Source organism: Numida meleagris, chromosome 18, assembly GCF_002078875.1.
Source record: "Numida meleagris isolate 19003 breed g44 Domestic line chromosome 18, NumMel1.0, whole genome shotgun sequence".
NCBI lineage: Eukaryota > Metazoa > Chordata > Aves > Galliformes > Numididae > Numida > Numida meleagris.
In genome coordinates, this window is record NC_034426.1 from 3,030,311 (window position 1) to 3,057,429 (window position 27,119).

A 27,119-nucleotide genomic window follows, 5' to 3' on the forward strand; every position below is an offset into this window, starting at 1 on the left:
AAGAGAGGCACTGACGTGGGCACATGCACAGGCTGCGTTTCCTCAGTTACTGGAAGGTTAAAAACAGCACTACCATCTCCCAGAAAAGATCCCCTCTTTCAACATTGCTTCAGTTACGCAGAATTCATTTTTTCCTATCAGGAAAAATGTTAGAAAGGTTCAGGTTCAGGTAAAAATAGCTTGCTTGCTCTATGCACGGATGCTCGTCAAGAAAAAATAGTGGCTATCTTTCAGCTCTGAGTCAGCACAAACCCATATATCCAGTGTCTAATTGAGTGCTGACAATGTGTTTGGCTCTGTGGAAGGCAAACCCAGACAGCCCGTGCCTCAGGGGACTGGCAATCCATTTAGACACAGCACAGAACCATGTGTTGTGAGGTCGTTAATATTTTCCCAACAACAAATTTCCAAACAATGAGAATACCTAAACACTCAGCTCTTGGGTGGGATAATTTACAGGTGTGTGCAAGCACAACCCTGCTCTTTCTGCAGGAGTTGCTGTCCTGCTGGGATTTGTTGGGGCCATTTCTACACCAGGGGCTTTTGCTCACAAATGCATTCAATGTTACTCAAACTGCTCTCAGTGCCTGCTGACATCCACCTGCAGCAGAGAATAAAGACTCCTCCAAGGGCCCAACCAGCCCCACTGTCTTAAAGACGTGTTTTTCCAACGTCTCTTTCGTTGTTCTCATTTTCTTTATGGCTTTATGTAATAATAATACTGCTCACCACAAACATAGCACATTTTTTAATCGCAGTGAGGCTTGGAACAATTTAGAAAGGAAGTTAAAATGTCATTCATTTCTGCTTCGGGGGTAAGGAAACTAAGATGCAGGAATAGTGGCCCGCCCAAAACAAACTACAGAAATCTCAAATCCATGTGGGTCTTCCTGCTTCAGAAGCGTCTTGTCTACAGGATCTTATCTATGGCTAAGGGTATTTAGGAAGGTCTGCTATCACAATTAGGAGTGATTTTCTTCTAATAGTTCTATACAAGGCAAGCAAGAACAAAGATCCTTTAGTGCCACTTATCATTGAACCCGAGAGCTCAGACACAACATGGTGATATGATCAAGGTAAAGGAGATTTCCAATTACAGGGTAAGCCAAGGCCCTGGCAAATCTCAGCAACACAATTTAAAACGTTCATCCTTTGATAGAGGGTGAATTCTTACAACTGTTTGCACAAAGCTTCAGCCTTCAAATCAGCATTACCACGAACTCTACTATAGGTATGGTGTTCCGTCACTCTCTGCATGGATTTTGTTTTACTTCATTTCAAATTCAACAGCCAGCAGATGGATCACATTACTGCTTCTTGCCAAGTGCAAAACACACAAGCACTGGGTTCCAGACTACTGTGCAGACTAGAAGTTTCTGACAAGTGTAAGGAGCTTTGAAACACACCATCAGTTCCGTATGTCGCACAAAGCTGTCATATACTAGCAGCATGAAACCCAGGAGCATTAGAAAAAAAAAAGAGGCTAGAGAACACAACAAATCATTTGGACTTAACTACAAATGTTTGTTCTGACATGGCCAGAAATGCTCTCCCAGAACAGAATGCTGCACAAGAGCAAGCAGAGAATTTCATAAATGCAAACTCTTGTGCGCTTGTGTCCTCAGTAAATTAATAAGAACAAAAGCAGTGCTTTAAAAGGTGTGAACCTGATTACACACACTGTTCACACTTCTCTAGTATCTCTCTGTTTTACAGGACACTTCAGAGTGTGTTTCCTTCACTGCAGATACCACTCATCAGTATTCAGTCTCCAATACATCCCTCGTTCTCTGTAGCATGCTGTACCATGAGGTGCCAGTTTTTCCCCAAACTGATACAAAATATAAGCAACATGTTTAGGGTGAATGCATACACAGTTAGCATACGTGTTTACATTGAGAAGACAGCTGCTGTACAATACTGCTCAATTCATTTGGCTGTGACAGGGTCAGAACCTGGTTACAAAAACACACAAAGACAGACGAGGTCTGAACACAGTTTTCCTGGCAAGTTCATGCTTCTCTCAACATCACACAAGCTGCTGCTCGGGGAGGGGCTCAATACTGATAATTCCACTCCTTTTCCTCACTGCAAAAACCAGATTCCTCCAAGAGCTAGCACTCATAATCCCAGCAAAGGATATCCTGAAAACCTGCTTTGTTCACCTCAGCCAACAAGAATAATTGCTTCAGTGGGAATTGATGGGAAATCTACTCCACAGTAAAAGAAAAGCAGGTAAGAGTAATCAGAAAAACAGGCTGACAACGTGCTAGTAATCCCAGAGCTCTGAGAGAAACTGCTGGGCAAAGAGCAACCACTGTCAAGTGGCCAAATATAAGCAATAGCTGTCAGCACTGGCACATGTAGCACAGCACACATTGATCCGTACAGTGGTATGCGATGCCACAGATGGGAGCAGTACTTTACTCTGTGCACTGGTGCATAGGGATCAATAAATATTTCTCTTCAGGCCCCAAAACCTAGACAACAGCTACAGGGATGAACTCTAATAAAGGTGGAACTTAGAAAGGGAAACAACACTTACGCATGAGCACTGTGGCTCACAGGCTGGCAAAGGCTGGAGTCCATTGGCCACAGCCTGTGTTTTCTGACATGAACAGGCATACAGATACAATCATCCAATTACAAATCAAAGCACGAAACATTCACTCAACAAATCCACCTGCAAGTACCTATATAGAGAGAACTGCTGCCGTTTGGGTCATCCAAAGAGACTACTTCAAGAGCTGTTCAGAGGAGAAAGCAAAGTTTGATCAGCAGCAGTGAGAGGTGGTTACAGCTGCTGAGCTGCTGCCATGGCACCGCTGCTGAAGGGCTGAGGCTGCCACTCCTGTGCGGCAGCAGTACCACTCGTATCCCGCCCAGGAACACAGAAATGGCCAGGTACAATGTACTGCAGAGAACAGGACCTTTGCTATAACATATACTGCCTGCCACTTACTTACACTTAAAGGAAATGCAAACAGGGATTGCAGCCTGCCTTCTGTATGCATGCCTAAACCAGTAAATTAATAGCACTCCTCACTTCTATGGTCCATCACACACCAACATTCCCTGAAGACCAGCAGCGATGCTCCTCTCACTTAGGCCTCACAAAGACTGTTAATGTGCTTCAAACAGGCTCTGAAATCAGCACTGTGGAGGTGAGGAAAGAACGCTGTGAATTAGAAGCTCAGCTCTAAAACAGCACTCAAATTTTTTCACATCTCCTTGGATTCCTTTCCAACATTATGTCAATTGAAACTGCATTTAAAGATTCAGCCATTCACAGCTAGAATACTGTTGAAGCAATTAAGTAGAAAGTTACTCATAGTTATTAGTTCACAACCATTTTCCATATCCACTGAGGATTCTCTGTCACGTTGTGCTTCAAAATTTCTGTCTAAGTGTGGAAAAGCTTGCATTTTACCGTGCTGTTCTCTCTGGATGTCCAGTAAGTTCACTTGCTGCAAGAGCTAACTTGCTACTAGATTAAATTTTGAACAGCTCTATGCAGGCAATGTAACTTAAAAAGAAAAAAGGAAGAAACCCGAACTCACCTTCTGCTTCTCACTTTGGGACTTACAGTGATTATGTTACCACTGCTTTAAAGGGATTAGGACAACCTGAACATCAATAAAGCAGCTACTGAGTTAGTGGAGATGTGCAGGCTGCAGGCCGAAGGAAGGGCTTGGCTTCCTTGGTGCCTGGCACTGTGTGACCGCAGTGAGCTGCTGCTGGGGGACCCGCAGGTGCAGCCAGCAGCCAGAAAGGGCTTTTGCAATGAAATACAAAAAGTATTTGCTAGCATACTTTCATTCTGTGGCTATGCAGCGTGCTCATTGGGGCATTAAAACTTGCACATAAGAACGTATGAGGAGGAACAGACACCACCTCTCCTCAAAAATAACATCGCGTCTGGGTGAGTCCCATTCTGGTTCATTACCTGGTGACCTAAGAGAGAGGCAGGAGCAGGAGGCTGCACCAGAGCTTGCTTCCCTGGGCAGTGCCATGTGAAAGGTATGCAAATCTATCGCCTAAAACAGCATTACATTGCTGAAATGTAACGGTAGCTGAAGACGGGGTTCTTTGTCTGATTTTCATTTCCATACTGTGAGAAATGCAATGATTAAATAAGTCAAGGCTACTTTTGATTTATATTCACTTTGAGTTGTATATCTGCAAAATACTTTTAGTGCAGCTTGATTTAGACTCCTGGCCAAAGTTTGGCTTGGTTCAATGGGCGTTAGAGCTGAAGTTTTGGTTTACATGTAACTGCTTACAAATCCCCAGTGCACCAGAGATCAGAACCTCTTTACCAGCAAACACATTCTAGTACTTGTAAGTTTACTGCAGCCCTATAACATAAAATTTTATTACTGGGAAAAGTACAGAAAGCATAAAGTAAATTGTCAAGAGGACAAAACAGGTTCTTTTACAGTAAAGCATGAAAAAAATGGAAAATAAACAACTGAAGAGGGATATAGAAGAGATCTATATCCATGAATACTATGGAGTAGGACAATACTGAATTACCTCCTCTCTTAGAATACTGGCCACATATTAAATAAAGTGGCAGCTACTAAACTCAAATCAAAAGAGATCTTCTATGCAAAAAAAAAAAAAAAAAAAAAAAAAACTAAAAACTGGGGTGTTATTACAGGAGTTTCTGGGAACTCAAAGTTTATGTTGTTTCAAAATAGAATTGGAGAAAGTCCAATCTGAGGGCTACTCAGATAGACTAGAAAGTCCTCAACATCCAGTGAACAAGGTATACCAGGGAATCTAACCATAAACTTGTCCTGTTCTTTCCTTTTTCCTATGTATGTGCTACTGATCTCAACCAAAGGCTGAATGATATAATGAAAGGACTCTTGGGCTGGACTGGTACAACCATTCCTATGTTATTTGAATAAAGTTAAAATATAAAAATTTGCATCATTTCTGCTAGCTTGATTAGGTAATCTCTCATTAATGTGTTTCTGAATTGCACCTAGAATTGCTTCTAAAAGCTTAAACGTGATTCACAAAGCTACATTTCTAGAACTGCAAAGGACTTAGTCCTTGCCCACGCATGCTCTCGGGGTGAAGCAGTGCAGCACCTCTTCAGCTAACAGAGCCGGTGCAGCCGTGCAGTTTCCTCTCTGCTTGACTTCACTGGCTCTGAACTTTGCAGGCTCACACAGGGGAGATAAGACGACTCATCTGCTCCTGGCTGCAGCCTCGGTGCCCATACAATACATGGCATGTGTTGGTTTGCCACTGAGCAATCAGCAGCAGGAAAATCTCATTAATTTAGTTAGACAATTAGGATGGATTCGTATTTGTTCTGGTCAGTCTTGATTTAGACGTGAAATCCCAGAGGTACGGAGGTTGGTCAATAACGTTGTATCACCGTGACGTTACGAAGTGACAGTTCTACAAGACTGGTTTGCCTCCACAAGACTAAAACATATATACACAATCTTAGCTGCTGGTAGAGAAAGTCAGTAATTCCTCCAAGCACTGGTGAAGAAGACCACATCTGAAAGAACAGCAGTTTTGTTTTTCTCTTCGAATGCAGTTTTTGAGGATGCTCTACACACATGCCGTCCAATGGAGCTCTTCATTCACAAATGGAGCTCGGCCAGGGAGCAGGGCTGCTCTCATTCGCCAGCAGGGAAGCACCTATAACCAGGGATCAGGGCTAGAGAGAGGTGCCCCTAGAAACCACTGGAACAACCACAAAAACAAAGAATCTTTACTTCATTCCATTCCCTTCTCCTTCTTGACACCTTTATTATCCTATCGCAATTACGATGCCAGGCACTCACTACAACCACAGCCCTGCAGCTTTAGGAAACAGAGGTCGGCCTTTCCCTTCTGCAGGTGCAGAGCTCATGGGGCCATCAGGACAGCAAAGTGGGGGACCTGCAGAAGACTGAAAGCCTTGGGGCAGGAACAGATTCCTAAGGGCAGGAGCACTCGTGTTCACCTTTGCCCACAAAACCTTTTCAACCACAGTGCGTGCTTAAACATACCAAGGAAAAACAGCCTAAAGATGATTATGCAAAATAATCTAAATCCTTCAATCCCTGAAATTTCTGTTGAGTACCATGAATCAGATTTAACGAGCAAGAAAATGCTTCAAACCTGTTATTCTCCTAATAGAAGGATGTATCATTTGTATCTGGTACAAGAAGAAACAATATTATTTGTTTCCAGTTTGAGATAGAGAAGGAAGACTGTTTTCATCCTGAACTGAGGTTTACCACCAAACCATTAACCCTGTACCCAATCCCAGGGAACAGTTTAACTTCAAATCGCTCACTAGTGTGCAGTAGGAGTCATTCTGCCTCCCAGAAAAGGCAGTGCTGAACAATGAAAGAACAGGAAAGAGAGAAGATGCACTGAAAGTACTAACAAATTATTTGCTACATGTGATTTAACAACAGCAGCAGCTTCCGATGAAAAACAACACAATAGGAAGTGCTTCCCCTTCTCCTTATTGGAGAATCAAGAACTTCTTGTGCCGCGGCACTCATGGAAACTTGCTAAAAATGTTCATCCAGTATATCCTTATCCCAGAGCTTTTTGTAAAGCTTCAACTTTGTTTAGGTTTGTTTATAAAAGGAAATCCACAAATAAATGACCAATGCTTTGCTAACCCCTACAGACCAGCTCTTAACGGCTGTTGGTTTTATTTGCAGGCTGTCTCCAGCTTTGTAATGACCAAACATCCATAAATAGGCCAGATGAACAGCTCGGCCACAGATGAGCTAACTCAATTACAGCTACTACAGGATAAAGGATCTGGGGAGGGCTGCTGCTTAGCTGATGCCTCTGCAAGTGGCCCCAGCTGAAGGAGCCCTGCAGCTGTTGCCTTCCAGCAGGGCTGTGAGCTCAGAGGGATTTTCCAGCTGCCAATTTGAGGGCAGCGGTGCAGGAGCGGTGGGAGGGATGCTGAGAGTGGCAGAAGAAAGCCACAAGGCAGGCTTGCAGAGCCACGGCACTCTGCTTTGGGGTGCGTGGAGGGCACGGCGCTGTGCTGCTGCTCCCCCTGGGCAGCCAGAGGGGCTGATTGATTTTCTTTGTTGTTATTACAATAACAGTTCTTTAGGGAGCCGCTGGACCATAGTTGTCTTGGCAAAATACATGCTCCCTTTTTTGAAAGGAAAATAGCCATACTCTCATTTTAATTAAGTAATTGGCTATCAACCATCGGAGCGCTGACAGCCTCATTACAAACATTTTCTGCTCTGGTCAGGATGAAAGGATGAAATTTGACTTTGCTTCAGTGCACTCGTGCTCCTGGTTCAGCAACACCACTGAAGTGCAGGGGCAGAGCACCGACATCTGGGCAAGGAATCACATTCACAGCATGTGTTTGCACACAGGCAAATAAAAGCGTGTCAGGGTTTGGTAGCAAGCTCCTTTCACACTGTTCTTCTGCAATTTGTTTACCTTCATATTCAATTCAAGCCATAATCTTCAGGAGTGCTTTTTGCAGATCAGGAAAATTGTACGCTTTAAAGCCAATCTAACCTCAATAACTAAGAAAACCATCAGTCTCTAGGGGAGAAAATGGTGATTCATCTCTCTATATTGTAAGCTAACTTCCTTCTTGGTTCAGATCTCTCTAAACAGACTAACTGGCCTTATGTTGTTTGCGTCAAGTTATCTGGAGGATGGCAAATATTTGCCAGATTAAGCTGAATTTTAGAAGATGAAAAGCATTACCCCTCATCACAAGAACTTCAAGAGAACTTCTGAAATTATCTGATTTTTATTTACTTCCTGTTCTAAAACACACACATCACCAGCACGGGCTACAGCTCTTAAAATCTTGCCAGCTGCAGCTATGCACTAATTCACTTTTTTAGTAATAGAAATCTCTGTGGACTGGGCACGTGTTAAAATCCACAGACGATATGGATATAAAAGCAGTTGTGTCACTGATTTTGTTTGATACTCATCTGGGAGCCTGGAATTGTCTTACTTCCTAGCTCCCTAAGTTTTTCCTCCAAATTTCTCCCCCCCCAGAGGCTTTAGCACTTCAAATAGACACATTTGTGGAGAGAGCACAAATTTCTTAATACTACCCTCCAAAACATGGCTTGCTGGTCACAGAGGGAATTTCAGTGATTCTTTCCTGCTCGATTGCCTGCTTTTGTTTGAGATGGCTGTAAAATACCATAGTATCTAGTGCAATGACAGCTCTTGCTATGAAGTTACCGCTCATATCCAGAGGAACTTTCTGTAGTGCTGACTGGGTTTCAATTCCAAGTAGCAGTAGAAGAGGGAGGTCTCTCTCAGACAGAATTTCAAGGTTTCTCCTTAACAGGAGCGTCCATCGTTTTGCCTAAGGCACTGGCAGCATATACCACATAAGGAGTCCCCTAATGAAAGATCTTTCATGTAACCTCAGGAGACCACTTCATAAGAACAGAAGAACAATGGCAACACATCAGAAAGCCATGTAGCCTTGTATCCTGTCTGTGACAGTGACAGCAATCAGATCCTTCCGAGGAAAGTACAAAAAACTCCTTAGCAGGCAGCTGCGTTACTCAGAGGCTGGCATAAGCCCTCAGGTTTTTTCTCCTCCCAAGAATTCATTTAGATTATTATTATAAGAATGTGTTATCCCCGTGAAGAGCTGGCCTTTTAAGCTCTGGTCCTACCAACACTCCAGGTGGCATTCATTTCCAGGAGTTCACTGGTGTGTTCAGAGTGGCTTCCAGCAAACTGACCTGTACTGACTGCTTCTGCATTAGGAGCAAAACATGAAATGCATGACCTGCCTTTTCAAGACATCTCTTCATTTATACGTTTTTACTATGCCCTCCTTATTTTTAAGAATGAGCAAATGAATAATACAGATTATCTTTAAAACTTCTCCCACAAGATGGAAGTGAAGGCAGGCATGTGAAGACCAAATGCGTGCACACATTGGTGGCCGGGTTGGACCAGACACAGTGGCCAAGAGCGTCGTGGAAGTGAACTTGCTGTCTAGTTCCATTCTGAGTCATGAATTCTCCACAAGTCAAGGAAGGAACCATTTGTGCTCTCACTTATCCTGTACCTTGAACAACTTCTTATTTATTTCCCTGGACATTATACTTGCAGTCACAGATACTGCATGTTCAGACAAAGAATTCAACAGCAGCTGCAAGGGCCAGGAAATACAAAGCTGAACCATCTACCCAGGCTGATGAACAGAACCATGTGGGTCAGGGAGGAGGCAGGACGGACTGCACAGCAAGATAAACCTCGGGCCAAAAAGGAAGCTCTAGACTCTTAACAGCTGCTGTGCTGCTTTCTCTTTCTATTAAAGTACATCAGGTAACTCCACCTAAGGTTTCTTAGCTACAAGATGCAGGTTTTCCAGACATCCAAAGTCCATCCTCCCAACAACGTGCAGGAGGAGCCAGAGAAGTTATGATATCCCAGATCTCAACACCTCCCACTGCTTTGCACACCCAGCACCCTTCAGAGGGCACCACCACCAGGAAGGAGACGTGGCCTGAGCACAGGATGGTGCCAGGAATTCTTCCTACTTCGTATCCAATTCCATCCTTGCTTCATGGCCATCGGCACCTGAACAACTTTCTAGCAGGGTATAGAGCCACAGGCTTACTCATCTGCTTTTCCAAATGCCAGCAACATTTCAATAGGCTGTTGTACCACAAACTGAACACAAAGAAACATCGTTACTGACTGCAATTTGCAAATACCTATTGACCAGCAGCACAAGAGAGCTAAAAACCATCTACCATCAGAAGCAGACTTCATCCTGCAGCGAGAGGGATCGCAGAGCATGGGAGAAAGCCTCTCTCAGTGCAGGAAGGGGCTGCTGTGATTCCACATAAGTTATTCATTGATTCAGTTTTGCTGGCACTATTTAGAAGTGCTCTTGCCCCTTGCTTTTATAAATGACAATGTAGACAGACCACATTTCACAGTGCCCTCCAGAAACGGATACATTTATTTAAGGAAATTGTTCAAATACTGATTTTCCCAATGTTTCAATTTGCCATAGTTTGTAAAAGGAAAAGAACCATAACTACCCAGGAGCCCCTGCACTGGAGCACTGTCTGCCTTGCTATTTTAAAGACTGCCCACATGAATTTCCAAAGTATTAACTGTGACCAGTGAAAAATACTCTAATACCAATCTGAACTGCAGCTCCAGGAGTGAGCTTTGCAACTGAATGGGCATCTCTGGAATAAAGGAATGTGATCTCCATAAAAGATCCCAGGGTTAGCAGTAGTTTCAATGGCCAAAAAAGGACTGGATTCATTTTTTTTTTTTAAAAGAAGCTCTGGTTTTACATTTCTTCTGACTACTATATTTCTGGCAGAATGAGTACTACTAGAGAACAACTCATTGAAATAAATTCTGCATCCACAAGGTTTGCAAATTGAATGTCTTCATGCACCATCAACTACACTAATGGGGGAAAAAAGGCAACATTTGGTGAAACTAGAGATTGTTAACATATTAAAAAAGACCACTTCAGTCAATTTCAGTCAGGCCTAAATATGCAGAAGGTGAGACTGATGACTGACCAGGGGCTCATCTAAGGTCAGTTTGTGTTCAGCACCTATCCTGTTCCCTGCTCTAGGTACTACACCATCACAGATGTTCCAGGATGATAGGTAGGCTTCCTTATTAGCAGTCCCATATAGCCAAGCACTGAGCCTTGGGGAAGACTTGTCGTGGTATTGCCAGCAGCTTCTTGCCTGGTGATTAGTCAAGGGAGATTCGTTTCTGGACTCTGAATCCATAAAGAACAAGCTCAGTAAGTCCATACAAAGAAAACTAATGCCTTTCATACATAGTGCAAACATTTTCTCAGCTCAGTATGTCACATACAGCATTGTCCAAGCCACTTGGAGATATAACATTAGCAGCTCGTAGAAATATCTCACTGGGGAGCTTTTAGTGAAAATTCAGACATTCATTGTACAAAATCCTGTATTATCACCTTTGCTGCCACAAAACGTCCTCAGTGAGAGCAAGGGCAACTCCGGACAGCCTGCTTCTCAGAAAAATCAGTTCTCTCTCTCTCCTGTTCAATCAAGAGATCTTTTCTTTTAATACTTCCCTTTGTCCTACCATCCTCTCCTGCACACATTTTGTATGGTATTTGCTAATAAACTGCCATATTATTACATCTATGGATTTCAAAGCAGGTAGCATGAAGCACAATTGTGTTAGCCAACCAGCTGGAAGTAACTGAGGGCTTGGGGTGGGAGAACCAGAAGTGAAACCACCTGCTCATCCGGGCTGCTGGCACAGCTGAAGGTGGCAAGGGACTGCAGCAGACCCTCAGTGCAATGCAGCTAAGAGACCTCAGCCATCAGCAGGTTAAACATGTTTGTGGATTGAACTTTGGTGGTCTTGTGAGGAGCTAGAAGGTCCTGTCTGCAAAGGATCCTGAACTCTGCCTCACTTCACAAACCCAAACTTGAATGTCCCTTATAAACAACAGACCTTGTACAGTGACCTCTGTGCCCAGAACACTGGACAGTGTAAGAGCAGAGCATGAGTCTACTACACACAGGTCATCAAGGCGGCAATTTTCCTTTTGTTCAAGATTCCACTTAGTGTCTCCACATCTAAGAATGTTCAGCATGTGTCTGTGCTGGGCTGAAATCACAACAGAGCATTCAACAAGACAAGAAAAGAGAAAAGAAGCTCTCTGTGCAGTCCACATTTAGGATGCTAAATCCAATACAGGATCTAGAATTTGATTTGCTGTGCAGTCATCTGTAACTGACAAACCCCAGGCATATTCAGCAAAACAACTGACATGTAAAGCTGGTATTTTGGCACATCATGACAGGTATTAGTAAAGCTAAATATCCTGAAGAAGTGGGCTTCTTTATGAGAAGGTTTCATCATTCCATAAATAACGTAAAACAATAACCCTTGCAGATGCATCGTTTTTTCAAAGCCCACATGACTAAGCAGGAGCAACTACAAAGCTGGTAACTTAATTTCACTACCCTGAGCCAGAGCAACAGAGTAATACATTACTTTTATACATTCTAGCAGTGCTCCTGTGAACTGAGGCATGGGCGGATGCCCTACAGGAGCATACTGCAGAGGAATATGTCAATTTAAAAAAAAGGAGAGAGAAAAACTGATGTGAGATCTTCATGTTCCTGTTCTGCAATTTTACCTTCAAGAAGATTGATAAGGAGGTGGATATATCTCGTTAAACACCTGTATGGTTCTCAACACAACATCAGCCCTTCTGAACTAATATCTATTTTTTGTATCACATTTTCCAAGTATCCTCAACTCAATCACTAATTTTGAGCTTGCAGTTTACCTTGGGAGCAATTTTGCTGGTGCGATTTGTGCCACTTAACTACATTGATTTGCAGTCATAGTTAGTAAGTTCAGCCTTTATGTATCCTAAACCACACCTGTAGGAGGTTGCTTTTGGAAAGAGCCCAGACTGTTAAACTGAAAGCAGCTTGGTTCAGTAACACATCATCTCTAAAGCATCCTGCACATTTCAGCGTAAGCAAAAAAAAAATACTTTTTTTTTTTTTTGTGGCAAAGTTATTCTTTAACTCACCCATCTTCCTCACATGACTCTCTTTGCTCACAAAGGCTCTCGTGAAATAGTGCCTTTCTTTGTCAGACTTTGTCACTGATTTCCAGTGCTCAAAAGGTGTGGCCAAGGGCACTGGGGCCCTTTTATTGTTATTTGTATTGCCAGATATGTTGGAAAAACTATAGCATGCTTAATATGGCAGTATGGAGTTGATAGCTAGCCACACCAGGACCCCTCAAATCACAGGGTTAGTGGAGGCAAGGATAAAACCAGTAACAAAGAACTCAGAGCATATTTCAAACACTATAGAATTGTGAAAAGAAACAAAAGGTCAAAGCGCTTTGTCTGCACTGTCTCCCTAATTCACACCCAGGTCTATCCTAATAGTAGTTTATTGTAACCACCCATTTAAAACTACTTGGTGTATCTCCCAATAAGCAAGTTTTGCAACTTCTTATTTGAGACAATCTTTGCAGGAGAAGCATGTCACTATTACTGTTTTCAGCTCAACATTTCCCTGCTTGCTGCAGCAAAGAATATGGAGAATACATGTGAACACCTCCTTCTAGCATTCATCCCATCAAATAACTATTTATTTTTCCTCTGAGCTTTGATAGCTAAAAAACCTAAACCATTCTCAGTCATTTTGACAAAAACTTCCCTCCTAAAACAAGTTCCCTGCACAATCTGAGAAGAAAATCACTTTTTGCTATACAACGTATATCAGCATACAGGGATAATCACTATAAAATGAGACTGCATGGGATGTACAGTAGTGTAGTACACAGCCCAGAAAACTTGAACCACTCGTTTGGAGGAAACGTCAAATGTTCAGCTCACCTGGAGCTCGAGACTTATCATTAGAGAAACAAGATGACCACACAGGTTGGTCTGGGGCCACGCTATTCTCCCTACTACAAAAACGCCCTGGTATTTCCAGAGCCCACGAGATGCCTGCTGTATCACAGACACTGACAGCACTGTTCTTCGCTTCACTGCAGGACAGCTCCTTCAGTGCTCCGCAGCTCCCTTACACTGGGTCGAGACTCTGGTTTATCCAAATGATCTCTCTGTCAAATCAAACATCTCCTTCAGCAATGCTGCCAACCATCCTAAATGAGCATGGCAATCCCCCAGCAGGCACAGCCCAAGCCTGACCTCTGTATCACCAGATCTGAGATCCCTGTATGAAGTAACTGCTCACACGTTGCCCAGCACAGTGTATGCTGCCCCGCAGAACTGTAGGTTTGTGTTCCAAGAAAATGAGAGTACTTCAGTGTGTGGGAAGAACAACACAAAACCAAAGCTATCTTAAAATAAATCTTTAAAAGAGAACAATATTATGGCTATCCTGGGATGAAGCACACCAAATATACGGAATGCACTGCAAAGGTTTGCTCTCTTTTCTCACTCTCACTTCATAGAAGACCTATATCCAAATTCCCTTCAAGACAAGGCAAAAAAAACTTCCCCTCTGGGCTACCAAATCCCTTTATATTGGGTTCAGTGGGCATCAGAAGCAACTGCATGCATACATCCAGATCAGGGTAAAGAGAGCGAATACAGAGCTCCTTCTGATTTAGACCACATCCAAACACTCCTCTGCTCACCATACTTGAAAATTAAACTTAAAGGTTCAGTGAAAACTATGTATTAAAGCCAAGCAAGTTGCTCCCAGAAGATTTTAGTGTCATCGCACGGGGAGAGGATAAAAAGAAAGTTGAACATGAGTTCTTGAACATAAGTACGCACCTCTCTCCTCCAGCAACTGGTAGCCACTAGATATCTAACAACAGCATAAAAACCACCAAACTCGTATGGTAAATTAAATGCTCACCTCCTTGTTTCAGAAGTCAAAATACAGGGCCAACATAAGAAAAAAAAAAAAAAACACCACAAAGGCAGCAAGTCTGGCTCTTCTGAACTTTTCGGTATGAAACTCACAATACTGTGCAGATGAGGTCTATATGAGATCCCATAGCTGGTGTTAAGCAGAAATTGTTTAAAGGCACTACTTAATACCAGGAAAAATTCCATCTCCCAGTATAAAGAGCTTGAATGAAATTCTGAGGTTTGAGGAACACGTGCAGGAGGAGATGAGCAACGCATGTTAAGAACTATGAGGAATTTGGGTGAAATTATAACTACTTCTCAAAATCTGTGGGAAATCTCTGCCCTCATTATTACAATGAATTACAGAAATGAACACAACCTTGGCAAGAGGTGCCTGAACTACTGCCTAAGGGAAAATAGGCACAAGTGCAAGTTTCTCTTGAAACAAGCAGCCCAAATACCTGCCCCGTTAGGGCAACAGCTAGGGGAAGCTTCTTTCAGAGGGGTGGACAGGTTGGGGAAATGAATTGCAGCGCTGTGTTAGGGGCCATGTAGTACCATAAAATCAGAACATTAATGAAGACAGGCCAGTCTGGAAAGTTTTCCTGTTCTAGGAGCCTGTGCTCACTTGCTGACACGTACAATAAAAAGACAAAGCACAACACTGGCTCTACCATTTACCTCCTATTAGCAGCAGTCAAGGACATCTTAGTGTCCCTTCCCTCCCCAGCAAAGATTATTTACTTTGCAATCTAGGGCTGTCTAGTGATGGCTCGCATTGTAAGCAGCATTTTTATAGTTTGGTCCTTGTTGTACATGGGACAGAGCTAGGGCACAGACATTTTCCCATGCTCACTGATTCAAGAAAATACTTTCATTCTTGATTGCAGAGGGATTTCCAAATAGGCTTAGCTGCTTTCATGAATCAGAACTTCAGATTGCCAAGACTTCTTAGCGTATCGGACACCACTCTAGCAGACAGGAAAAAGGCCTGTCAGAACTTGTAATGAACTTAACGTGGATAATAATCAGGCTCTGGTCTATCTCAGCTCACTCTACCTTAATAAGTAAAAAACCTGCTTAAAGGAAGAAGGCAGCTGAGTCTTCCATTAGATCACATTGAAACATACTCCAGCACAGTGTGCTCTCTGGAAAACAGATGGTGTTTCAGTCTGCTAGATTCTGTATTCACTCTTCTACCATGCATTAGTTAAGATGTTCTCAGGCTTCCCAACCAATCAGAAAGCCTGTTTGATCCTACAGCACCTATCATGCTCCAAACAAAGCACTTGCTTGTATACAGTGAATAATAAAATAGGATCAGTTTGGGCAGGGGCTGTCCCTGCTACCCTTGTCCCGAGCATTAATCAGGGCACAACCAATGCCTACGGCCTGGTTGATGCGGTCACAGCACACTGGAGATGCTGGTATCTCTGCAAGGTTGGAACCCACTGTAAGGTTACACTAGGTCATCTCAAAAGACAGGGTGACTCAATTAGGACAAAGTTTCATTTTTCAAACGATCAGTTCTAATTGCAATTGATCCTTACAAGAAAAATCAACTCACAACAAGACTTAAGAAAGTACCTAGCACTGCTAGGCTTCCTGTGAAAACCAGGGGCTTAAAGGCATTTGGGAGAATGCCCATCAGACTCCAAGTGAGAAGAGAAGTTCTTTCAGCGCCATGGTTACTTTCCAGATTTCTCACTTTCTTACATTCTCTTGTTTCTGGCTGATGGTATAAAGTTTTGGTTAGCAAGATTTCCTCTAATGATATCCCTATGCTCTTCCTGAAGACACACTTTTTTCCTCCTCATTTCAAGGAAATCCTTGCCATAACATCTATTTTGATGGCTTACAGCTTCCCCTTGCAGAAGGGGTCCCCACTGTTTTATGCACCCTTCCTTGAGCTTGAGCTATTTAGGTTAGAAAATTAAGGTTCCCATTAGCTAGGACCAAATCTCTGGGTCTGACCATTAACCTGCTTGAGTGCTGTGTCCAGGAAGTGGACTGCAGTTCTCATTCTGGCTGTGGCTCACACCTGCTGTGTGACTTTGGGCAGGACGTTTCTCCCATATGGTTCTCTTAGTTTCCATCTGTAGAAAAGGGCAAGCCTCATTATCCCTCCTATATGAAAAAAATCCTGAGAGATACAGAAGACAAACTGTACTAAGAGCTAGGCACTATTATTATTACTGCTCTGATTTGCTAAATAGACACTGGCAAGAGACAAAAGCAAAATAAATTCAAGGGCAAGGAAAGCAGGCAGAGCAATAAAGCACAAAAAATAATAATGAAGAAAGGACAGAAAATCCAATGGAAAACAGAGCACAGCAGTGGGCATTAGTCCTGTGGTCTAAATATATATGGAAGACAATGTGATTTAAATAACACAATTTTGAAGCAGTTGTATAAATCTGTTCTCCATACTTTCAGGCTTGTGGTTTCAGAGGCCTGAAGTTTTGACAATCCAAATTGCTGTCCCTACCCTTTTCCATACACAGGAAAGACTTTTTGCACTGTTTGGCTTATGGCACACTGACCGATTACAGCCGCACAGCTTAAGTAGGCGCTGAGACGTTTTATCACCTTTTGAGATCAGTCAGGATTATCCTTTTATCCATCTAACAAAAGCAACCGGCAAGAAATGAAAAGAAACAATTAAGCTTGGCTACAGACCTGAAGGGCCATTAAGTGCACTTTATTATTTATGTAACTGTGTGCACATAGTTCCTTAAAAAGGAAGATCAACACAGAATTTTAGTATCATTAAGAGGTAATTGAGGCTCAGAAATCAGCACAGTTACATGCCTGTTACCCTACAATGCTACTGAGCAAGTAGCAACTGTGATACATCTGTCAGCATGTCCTTTGCTGTCACAGGATCCTTGCTACAGAGAATACCATGTTCTGCTCCTTTCCATTATGGATGAGGCTGGAGTGTCCCTTCCCTTTGCTGTATTGGAAGTTAGCTTCCCTGAAACCAGTTTTTATTGTATCTCCTAGACAAATAGCAACTTGTATCTTGGGATTAATACAAAACAGAAGAAAAATTCAAATTCTGTCTCTGCAGTTCTGAAGAAACCAGTCACCTTTGCTTACCAGAGAGCAGGAGAAGCTGAGAATGCATGAATTGGCTCTTGAACATTTGGAGTGAGAGAGCTATGAGACCAGCTGTGCCTGCAAACAATGGGTTCTGGTATGAATGCAGGGGCGTACACTGCCTTTGGTGGCTTTCTTTTCCCCTCGCTGTTTGAGTTTTCACCACCATCTCCTCCTGAAGCGCTGTGTGCAGCCTTGTTTCTCAGTTAAAAGGATTTTCATTATTATTTTTGTAAAGCCTATTTGATGAGTGATATGAACAGCGAATGCCACATTTCACTCCCTCTCATTAACATTGTAAATTAATTTAGGACTCATTTAGATGCAGGATTAACAACCTGAAGACTAATCTACTCTTTATTCAGAGGACACAATCAGGATGAGCAGTCTTTCATCTCATATCACTCAATTAGTTAGCAAGACCATCTCCTGGGAGTAAGATGATATTTCTGACTTTCTGCATGGCAAAGAACTGCTCAAGGTTAAGCAAGTGGTCTGGGAGACACTGGCCTTGATCCCAGCTTTACTGTAGGTTTCCTCTGCAATCCCGGTCAAACATTTTTACGCTCCAGCTGCCCCCATTTGCAGCTTAGAGCAATCAGACTTAGAGAACAGTCAAAAGATTTTAGGTAGCGTTTACAGAGGTTTAGGCCAGCATGTTTTATTCCACCAGGTTAAGAGTACACGGGCCACGTGTCAGCTGCCAAATAGAAACCTGCTAAACCAAAGTAAGACATTCACTAAGTTTCTTGCTGTATGCCACTAACCTTACTTACGTGCAATGCTGTATTATTTTGTGAGCAGTTTTTCCTGTGGTAGTGCAGTGATTAATACATCATCATCTACATTACTATCTACAGTACAAGGGCAAAGTCAGGCTCTCAGTTTTCAGATCAGAAAAAAATAAAAAGGGATGATGTTGCTCTTCTTAAAGCAAAATTTATTGGTTATACAACTCACAACACACTCAGCAGCAATCTTGCAATATCTCAGTGACTCTGCTTTCAGATGCTCTGTATGTTTGCTAGAGAAATAAATAACACATCTTGCAATTAACAAATGAAACGCCCTGATGGAGCTTAGCTATTGCTTGCTGTCAGTATATCATCTGCAGAAGGATTTCATCCACTGAGAGGAATGAAGATTATGTATGTGCTTTGGCAAGTGCCGTTTTCCACCAGAATATTCTGTTGAAGGCACTTTGTGTCTAATGATACATTGAGGATCTTTCCCTCAGAGCACAATAAATAAAAACAAATAATTGCTGTAGAAAAGAGCCTGACAGACACCCAGTGCCACTTCGAACATGACTGATTGACACTACTTATAATCAGTAACACTTACAAAGCTCAGACCTTCTGTTCTGGACATGTGCTGCTTCGGCTTAGCTGAACTCTACTGTCCCATAAGAGACAGGAGAGAATTTTTAAAGCCCTAATATGGACTAATATTAGTTGTTTGTACTGCAACATGACAAGACACTCTAATCACAGATGAGGAGCCTGCTGTGCTATGGGTTGCAGAAAATAAAAAGGAGGAGGCACTGCAGTGGTTCTAATAGTTTGATATCAAAGACAAACTGATAGAGCTCCACAATGTTCTCACCTCCCGAGTGAATGATCTTATACACTCTCTTGTCAGATGTGGTGTCATGGGCAAGAATGGTGGGAATTTGGTATCTACTGTGGAAAAAATGCATTGAAAAAGCTTTTCTGACAATATTTTTAATCCTAAAGACAACCACAGCATCACAGTTCTGCAACTCCAACTAATAATCCTGTAGGAGGCTTCCAAACTAGACTGCTTCTCTCCTTAAAATACTGCATTTGCTGCCTAGCCAATCCTTTCAACTCTCCATAAAGAACAAATCTGCTGTCATACATGAGACTGCAGCTCAACGTCATCGTCTCCCAGTCCCTTGACAAAGCCTCTCCTTTAAACCACCTCTGGACCACAGGCCAGAAAAGCTGGCTTTTTCCTAGAGTTGTTCAGCTCCATCTGCAGATGTCTGCAACATTAAGAGGACAGATATCAGAATTTCAATGATTTTTCTTCCTCAGATAGAAGGAGAAAAAAATGCCTGATGCCAACAGCACCAAAATCATAAGAGTATTTTTAATCAATGAGCTAGCAAGAATGCAAGCATTGTTAGCCCTTCCTGCAGTTTTCATCCTCAATTATTTTCCTATTGCATTTTACATTTTTATGTCACACTGTACTCCCAAATACCGCACATTCAGCAGATTCTCTGTAGAACACATGAAGGACATTATACTCATACTTGCATTACATACTTCTTCTGAACAAGAGCAACAGAATCCTGCTGTTGGTTTATTAAGAGCTTTGTAATCCAGGTAGCTATCTCTTATTTGACTTTGTCATGTATCATATAATTAGGTCTACATTCTTGGCTCTTTCTACATTCAAGTCCTTGAGTCCTGACCTCTTGCCCATCAGCTAAGTAAAACAAACCAAACAACAAACAAACCCACTCTCATCTTTGTTCATCTTCCTCCTAAGAGTGTGTTTCAAAGGAAATATGTCAAAGACTCTTACCTGTCTGTAATAAGCCAGCCCCACTGTCTTTGACTCCAAAGTGCTGCTGGATGTCTAGTAACACACCTGCAATGAAAACAGAAGAAACTCAGTACCTTCACAGCCCTTGAAAAACATACATCTCAGACACTTTGTGAAGCATCAACAAAGCCTCAAATTCTAGTCTTTTAGACATACAAATTGTAATGTTTGCACTTTGTCTTCTTTTCCATACATGCACGCTCAATAATTTGCTACTGTCATAGCATAGGTAGACATATATAATACCATGCAAAGAGCTTGGGAATTAAATCCTCATGTATGAGAAGCTGGGCTTTCCTTTCTTCTTCAAGGAGATCAGAGATTTTTGGCTTGGTTTGTTTTATTGTTGTTTGTCCGGCTTTGGTGTGGGCAGAATCCAGATCCCTTATCTTTGTTATCTTACAGAAATACAGGGAAACTTGATTCTGCCCCTTGGGTGCTACAAAAGGTTAAAAAAAAAAAAAAGACAAATTAAATTGAAACCAAAAAAAGTTTCAATAAATCTCACTGAGGAGGCCAATGATGGGAGTTTTCAAATTTAACTAGTTCTGCATGGTCCTCACTTATAAAATAAATTTAAAATAGCTTAATAAAGATGGGTAAGTGACCAGCTAATTAGCTTTAAAACAACTACAAACAACGCTTTAAGCAGGGAGATGGACTAGATTATCTCCAGAGATCTCTTCCATCTAAACTACTCTGCGATTCTCTGCTCCTAATCACGTGCTGCACACATGTCCAGAGCTGCCTCCACCACCCTGCCTGCAGCAATGTATTGCCAGCTATGCCAGAATGCCAAGCAGGCACATTAAACCACCAGAAGTTAACGTGAGAAACAGCCTGAGATGTGGTAGAAACCATAGCCTCAGAAAGAAGAGTTCTTTTGGATTTGCACCAGAGACCAAAACAGTAAGTACAAGGGGCTATAACGATGTGTACAAAGCGAAGCAGAGGAGGTCTTTCTGTACATCACAGAAATTAATCTGATCAATGACAATGACAGTTCTATAGTACTTTTCTCCATAGGAGATCATAATGTAATTTAGAAGCTTGAACTGCTATAGCCCTAAATGAAATATATTTAGGACACCAAAGCGCTGTCACCTTGGTTTACTCCTTCTATTTTATTCTGATGGTGGAGAAGGAAGTCTGCTCCGTGGACAGTCAATGCATTAAGAACCACATAACACCACAATTATAAGGCCTGGATGAGCTTGGAAGATCTCCGATGATTAAGAGATCTGCATGTCTAATTGGTATGAATTTAGTACCCCAAGCCTATTTTATATTCTCTTTGGGCTCCAAGTGTTTTGATATGGGATTTAGGGCACTAAATTAGAGGCAGCAGCAAGCAGATGATGCAACACATCTATGGAGCGATAGGAGTTTCTCTGTGCTGTGGGAATTCTGCTCAGCACACGGGGAGACACTCCTCCCTTAAATTTGCACAGCTCTGTTTTCACCTCTGCATGGCAATGACTCACCCCGAACTTTAATAAGATTCAGGGATACAATTAAGCAATGACAGACCAAGGGAGAATACAGTAAAAAGATAGTTTTTGATTTTCCCTTCTGCTTCTAGATGACAGGAGGGCAGGCAGCTGGGTCCAGATCCAGGCTCCAGACAGCGATCACGCTGCTGACGGAGATGTGCTCCCGAGTGTCTCGCAGTACCTGATGCAATCCAAGGAAGGGAAGCCACGTGTGGCTGACAAAGCCCACCTTGGATGGAAGTTCATACCCATGTGTCTGGAGGATCTGGAAACAGCCATGAGCAGCTCACAGCTAGGCAGGCTCCCAGCAAGGCTGACAGCCATTCGGGGTGGCTGCATGATTACACGGCATGTTAGCACTCTCACCTATTATTTCTTAAAGTAAATTCAGCATTCTAAGGTCTGAACGAAGATATAGGAAACACGGTGCCAACTTCCCAAAGCACCCTACCAGCTGAACCAGACTCTATTAATGCTGATGCAGAGCTTGGAACTCTATGAGTTGAAACACAGGCAGCAGCTAACCTGGTGTGCTGATCAAGATGGGCACAGGCACAGGATTTGCCGAGAAACCCACTCAGAGGGATGATAAGTACTGTTCACGGGTTTAATTCCTTCAGCCCTATCTAGGTTACTTTACTGGTCCTGCTCTGGTGTTAAAGTACTTGACAAAGACATCAGAGCAGTTATCAGATTATTGTGGGCAGTGGGCATGAAGAGGACTTTAAGAGCAATTTGGGTGTGGAGGGTTAGATAGGGAGAGAATGTCAAGTACATGCAAAAGAATAATGTGGCTGACCTCATCCACCTTCAGTATCAGAGGGTTTCCAGGAGCTAGTCAGGATCCAGAGAACTGCTCCCTCCCATTCTTTAATGGTCATTTCACAAACAGCAAATTTAAAAGATCCAGTCCTGAGGCTTTTGGAATACACATTTAATAGCCTAGGTTATCTCTGATGGAGAGGAAATGCTTCGGGAAAGAATTTTTCTGGAAGAGCTCAGGTCAGGCTTCAGACAGAGGCGGGAGGTGCTGACCACGCACAAGGCAGGCTGCTTGCCAGGATAGACTTTGCCTACTGACCAGAGCTACAGGAAAGCAGAAGCTGCAGGAAGGTCAGCTGATGTAGGGTAAAAAGCTGCTCTGAACAGAGAGACACCGTAGTGCAGGCGTTTCTTGTGTTAACCATCCTATACAGAACCACTCCATGAAGAGAGCTGGTTACCCTTTACATTTAAATGAAATGTGGGCTCTTCGTGTAACCACTGCTACATTTTTACATGAATAAAGCATGGCAATGGTACAAAAGAGTGTTCATGAGCTAAGCCACAATGAAATTACAATTTCAAAGCAGAAAGACACAGCTTCCCTTGGGAGAGCCCTATTTTCCACTCACCAAAATAAAGCATCACACTTTGATTTCAAACTAGTTCTAAGGCAGGTGCAAAATAGAGAGGCTGCATACGGAATGCGAAGCAACAGAAACAAAGCTATAGGTTTTCAGCCACATGGGTAATACAAATGCTGTTTCTTAAATGCTGCTTCTGTGCTGCAACGCCATATTGGCAATAAAACTATTTACTCAAAAAGCACAAGGGTTTTTAAAGGCATCTTTTAATGGGGAAAAGATGTGTGCTGGCTCCTTCTGAGCACACAACTTTCTACATGAAGCAGCTGGGTGCTGATAGCATCACACGTGGCCCCAGCACCTTCTCCCTGCTCTCCCAGCAGAGGCGTTTTTCTTTCCAGGTTGCGTTTCCCGGCTCTTCCAGGGAACTCCCTGGCCTCTTGGCCATTAGACACAAGCCACCTTGTTACCATCAGGTTCTCCTTCATGCCTGCAGCCATGTGCAGCCTGCTTCAAATAACGCATTCTGCAGACGTAGGAGTGGTGTACACACCTGTCTGTTCAGAAACATGTGAAAAGATTAGGTGGGGAGAGGTTTATTCTGAGGTCTCTGTGATTACATCTACACTGCAACCCTAAGGTGTGACTGCAGTTCACACAGATCAAATGAGCTGGCTTCAGCTCAGCCACCCACTAGCTGCTAAACACAAGCTTCACAGTTTGGACCCTATTTAAATACTCAGCTGCAGAAAACTAGGAAGGTACCCCTGCTGACATTTGTACCTCAAGATAAATTCCCACTGCTACCAGAATTAGCAGTGTGAGAACAAAAGTGTGGGACCATTTTCTCTGGATTGCCATGAAAGCATTCCCTGTCTTGCACGCAAAAAGAAGCAGGCCTACTCTTCAGGTGTTGCTAAATGAGGGGTGATGTCCTGCTTGAAAACATCGGCAGGAGCTTCCTTAGGACACATGCACTGACTTACCTTCTGTAAAACTAATTTCTACTGTTGCATGACATGACAGCGCGCATTGATGAAACAGCCCTATTTGGTTTTGAAATAGCATTGCAGAATCAGAGGGAAAACAAACAAACAAAACAAACCCAGCAACCTGACAAATCAAAACAAGGGTTTCCCAAGATCTGCTCACACCGGCATGCAAGAAATTCCTGACCTAGAAAGCACTGAAAAGAAACTGCCAGCACCCACAGCAGCTTGTTTAGAAAGGGGTTTCCCTGAGTAATAAAGAGAAACACTGAAGAGACAAACCCAGCACAGCAGCTCAAGCCAAGGCTCCCAATGAGCCAGGCCATCCAGGCCCAGCACTGCAGGCCATGAAACAGCTGCTCAAAAATCTGCCACCAAAACCCCGGAGCAAAGAAGTGTGAGAGTTCAAAGCCTTTGCAGACACTGACAGTGTCAGAGGTGGGAGAGGCCCCGTGTTGCCTGCACACACCGAAGGGTGACCAAGGGAAGGCTCAGCTCACCGGGCTGTGTCTGGAGTTCAAAAGCATGAGGATGTACACCTGTAGCACTGACACACAGGAGGACTTGCTGTTTCTCCTGAGCTTCATTTTCAGTGGCCTTTCCCAATAGGACAGGTGCTGCACACTCTGCTAAACATGCTAGTGCTTGGGAAATGAAACAAAAATTTGTCTGCTTTGTAGGGCCATTCCTATTCTGAACAAAAAAATAATATTATCCACAGAGACTTGTACCACCTGTCACACCCACTTTTCCATTTGATGGTTTTATCATTATTATAACATCAGTGGGGAAGTATCTGAACTATTCATTAATTCCCAAAAACTACTGGCTTACCTACATGACATGTAACAAGTAATTATGTGCTGGGGAAAAAAAGAAGTACAGAATGCAATTAGCTAAGGGCTTGAAGAAGAAAATATATTAAAAGAAAAAAACTTCCACTCTCTCTAGCAGAGAGGAGGTAGTAATAAATTATGGTTCCTCTAGCATAGCTAGAGCCGTACTGTAAAGTTGTATGCAAAGTCTTAGCACAAAATTGCCTGTAAGAGTGGGAGGGGATGAAAAAGTTCATCAGGTGTAGAATCGATTAGCGCAAGGCATCATTAACACAGGGTCAGGGCATGCAGGGAAAGCAGCCCAGGACAGCCAGTCCTGCTCAGATTAAAAAATAATATATATCAAAACAAAACGAATAGGAATTTGAATGCAACTATAGCTGCCAAATGCTGGGTGCCTCAGCGGCAAAACCACACCCAAATCAAATCCCTCATCTCTTTAATTACAGTGCAGCCTGTTCCCAGGACTGTGGATGGGAAGGAAGCCCTTGTCAAATGGAGAGCACGGAGTACTCAGCCAACATGAGCCCAAGAGCTTAAATAAATTCCAAAACTTGGAAGAATTTTTGTTTTTGATCCAATACAACAACAGCTCTCCCCACTAAGCTCACTGTGTCACTTTGTTCTCCTTTCCTCCCTGCCACAGAGCTCCCAGAGAGATCCTTAATTTCTCCCTGGCCTCATCTCACCTTGAGACTCCTGCCTTCACCTATCTAATCAGCCTTGCAATTCCCATAAGCCAAGGAAAGACATCATTTAGAGCTAAATGACATGATTTGGCTAAAGGGCTAAAATGAGTTGGCACCTAGACCTGGTCTTAAAAACAAACTTGTTTGTTGAGACTTAGATTCTGTATGTGGAATGGTCAAAGTCAGAAGCTGTAACTTCAGATAATAAACACAAACATAACTAGTAGTGAAGGTTTTCTGTCATTTCAGATGTCTAATATAAACATTAACAGCTTTCTGATGAATCTGGCCAGACTATTCTCCCACACCAAGTCTCTTTATCTCAGGGCTCAGTTCAAGTTTCTCCTAGTATTTTTAATGCATACAAACTAAGTGAGACACATATTGCACAGTAATACCTCTGCTCCAACACTGAAAGAAAAACATCTTTACTGCCTATGCTTGTGCCACTTAAAATCTAATCATCAGCTTTAACAGATTTCCAGATGAAACAGCAGAGCCTCAAAAAACAAGGACATAGTTCAGAAAATCCAGAAACTCCCTGCATTAAATCTCTCCACGCACATGCTATGGCAGTAAAAGGCAGACCTGCCACCAACAGTTCTAGTTGCCTTGTGCCCTTCCAATCCTTACCAAAGTCTAACAACCCCAGCCAGTTCATGCAAAGAAACGTCTCTCAGAGACTTGGTGTATAAGCTAATTAAAATAAATGAAAACACCATAGATAATGGTACAGCAAATCAAATACATATGTATTCAGTCAGTGACTCACCACTCTCTTGTTTTCTTTATTCAAAAACTCGGTGCATCACTGAACCAGAGCGACAATGAGTCAGGAACCTGGCATGAGCCACACATGGCAAGAAAAATGAAAACAGGCATCTACAAAGTCTCTTGAAGAGATTTCGAAGATTGTTTCTTGCTTTGGATAGATGTGACTGTGTGTTTCTCAGCCCTGTTCTCATGGTTTTCTGGCTAGACAAAAAAAATTAACGAAAGAAAGTCATTTACAGGTTCTTCTAGAGATAACACACAGTGATTAGGCTCCAGCTCTCAGAACCGATTTGATGCCTTTACTCTTCCATCTTCTTTCTCATATTTACAAAAAACACCCATTTGAAGCGTATTACCATAGCCTACTAAAAACGTGGTATCGCTCATCTAGTAAAAATATTACTGTTTTGGAACCAGCCAAAGTACATGCAAATATTTTAATGGCACTAAACTGTCAACTAATGGTGTGCACAACACGAGGCTAATTGTCCCGACCTAACTCTGTGTGAGCATAACCTCTAGCAGCCAGCCTGCTGCCTGCCTTGCTCACCCAGACCAGGTGAACTGGCACCGTTATCTCATCCTGACACAGCTCCACTTGCTGTGTGAGAGCAGCGAGTCCATCCAAAAGCCTGTGCTATCCCTTCTGTGCACAAGCAGCTAGCTCTCTGTGGCTGTCAATACATCACATTTCATTAAAATAAGATTCAAAATGTTAAATAAAGTTATTTCAAGAAAAACTGTCATATTCAAGGTTGTGAAAGCGAATAGAAGAAAGCCTCTGTGTTCTCTGAAGTCACTGACTGTAGTGAGCAAGGATTTTTTTACCCACTTCTCCCCTTTTAAGGCCAGACACTTCTGTAACACAGAAGACTGAGATCTGAGCGAGCAACCGGGGTAATTAGTGACTGTCACTTTACAGCAGATGAC

General features: G+C 42.7%; 1 protein-coding gene across 3 annotated transcripts in view; it reads right to left on the reverse strand.

The window, feature by feature from the left end:
• The window catches only part of SPNS2 (sphingolipid transporter 2), a 125,440-nt gene that overhangs the window by 74,172 nt on the left and 24,149 nt on the right, over positions 1 to 27,119 (reverse strand). For all 3 annotated transcript variants that reach the window (XR_002444065.1, XR_002444064.1, XM_021416076.1), the window contains exon 2: positions 20,042 to 20,107. Coding sequence is in view for 1 of the 3 variants with exons in the window: in XM_021416076.1 (XP_021271751.1) it covers positions 20,042 to 20,107 (66 nt within the window). In the remaining 2 variants the exon portion in view is untranslated. The remainder of the gene's footprint in view (positions 1 to 20,041; positions 20,108 to 27,119) is intronic.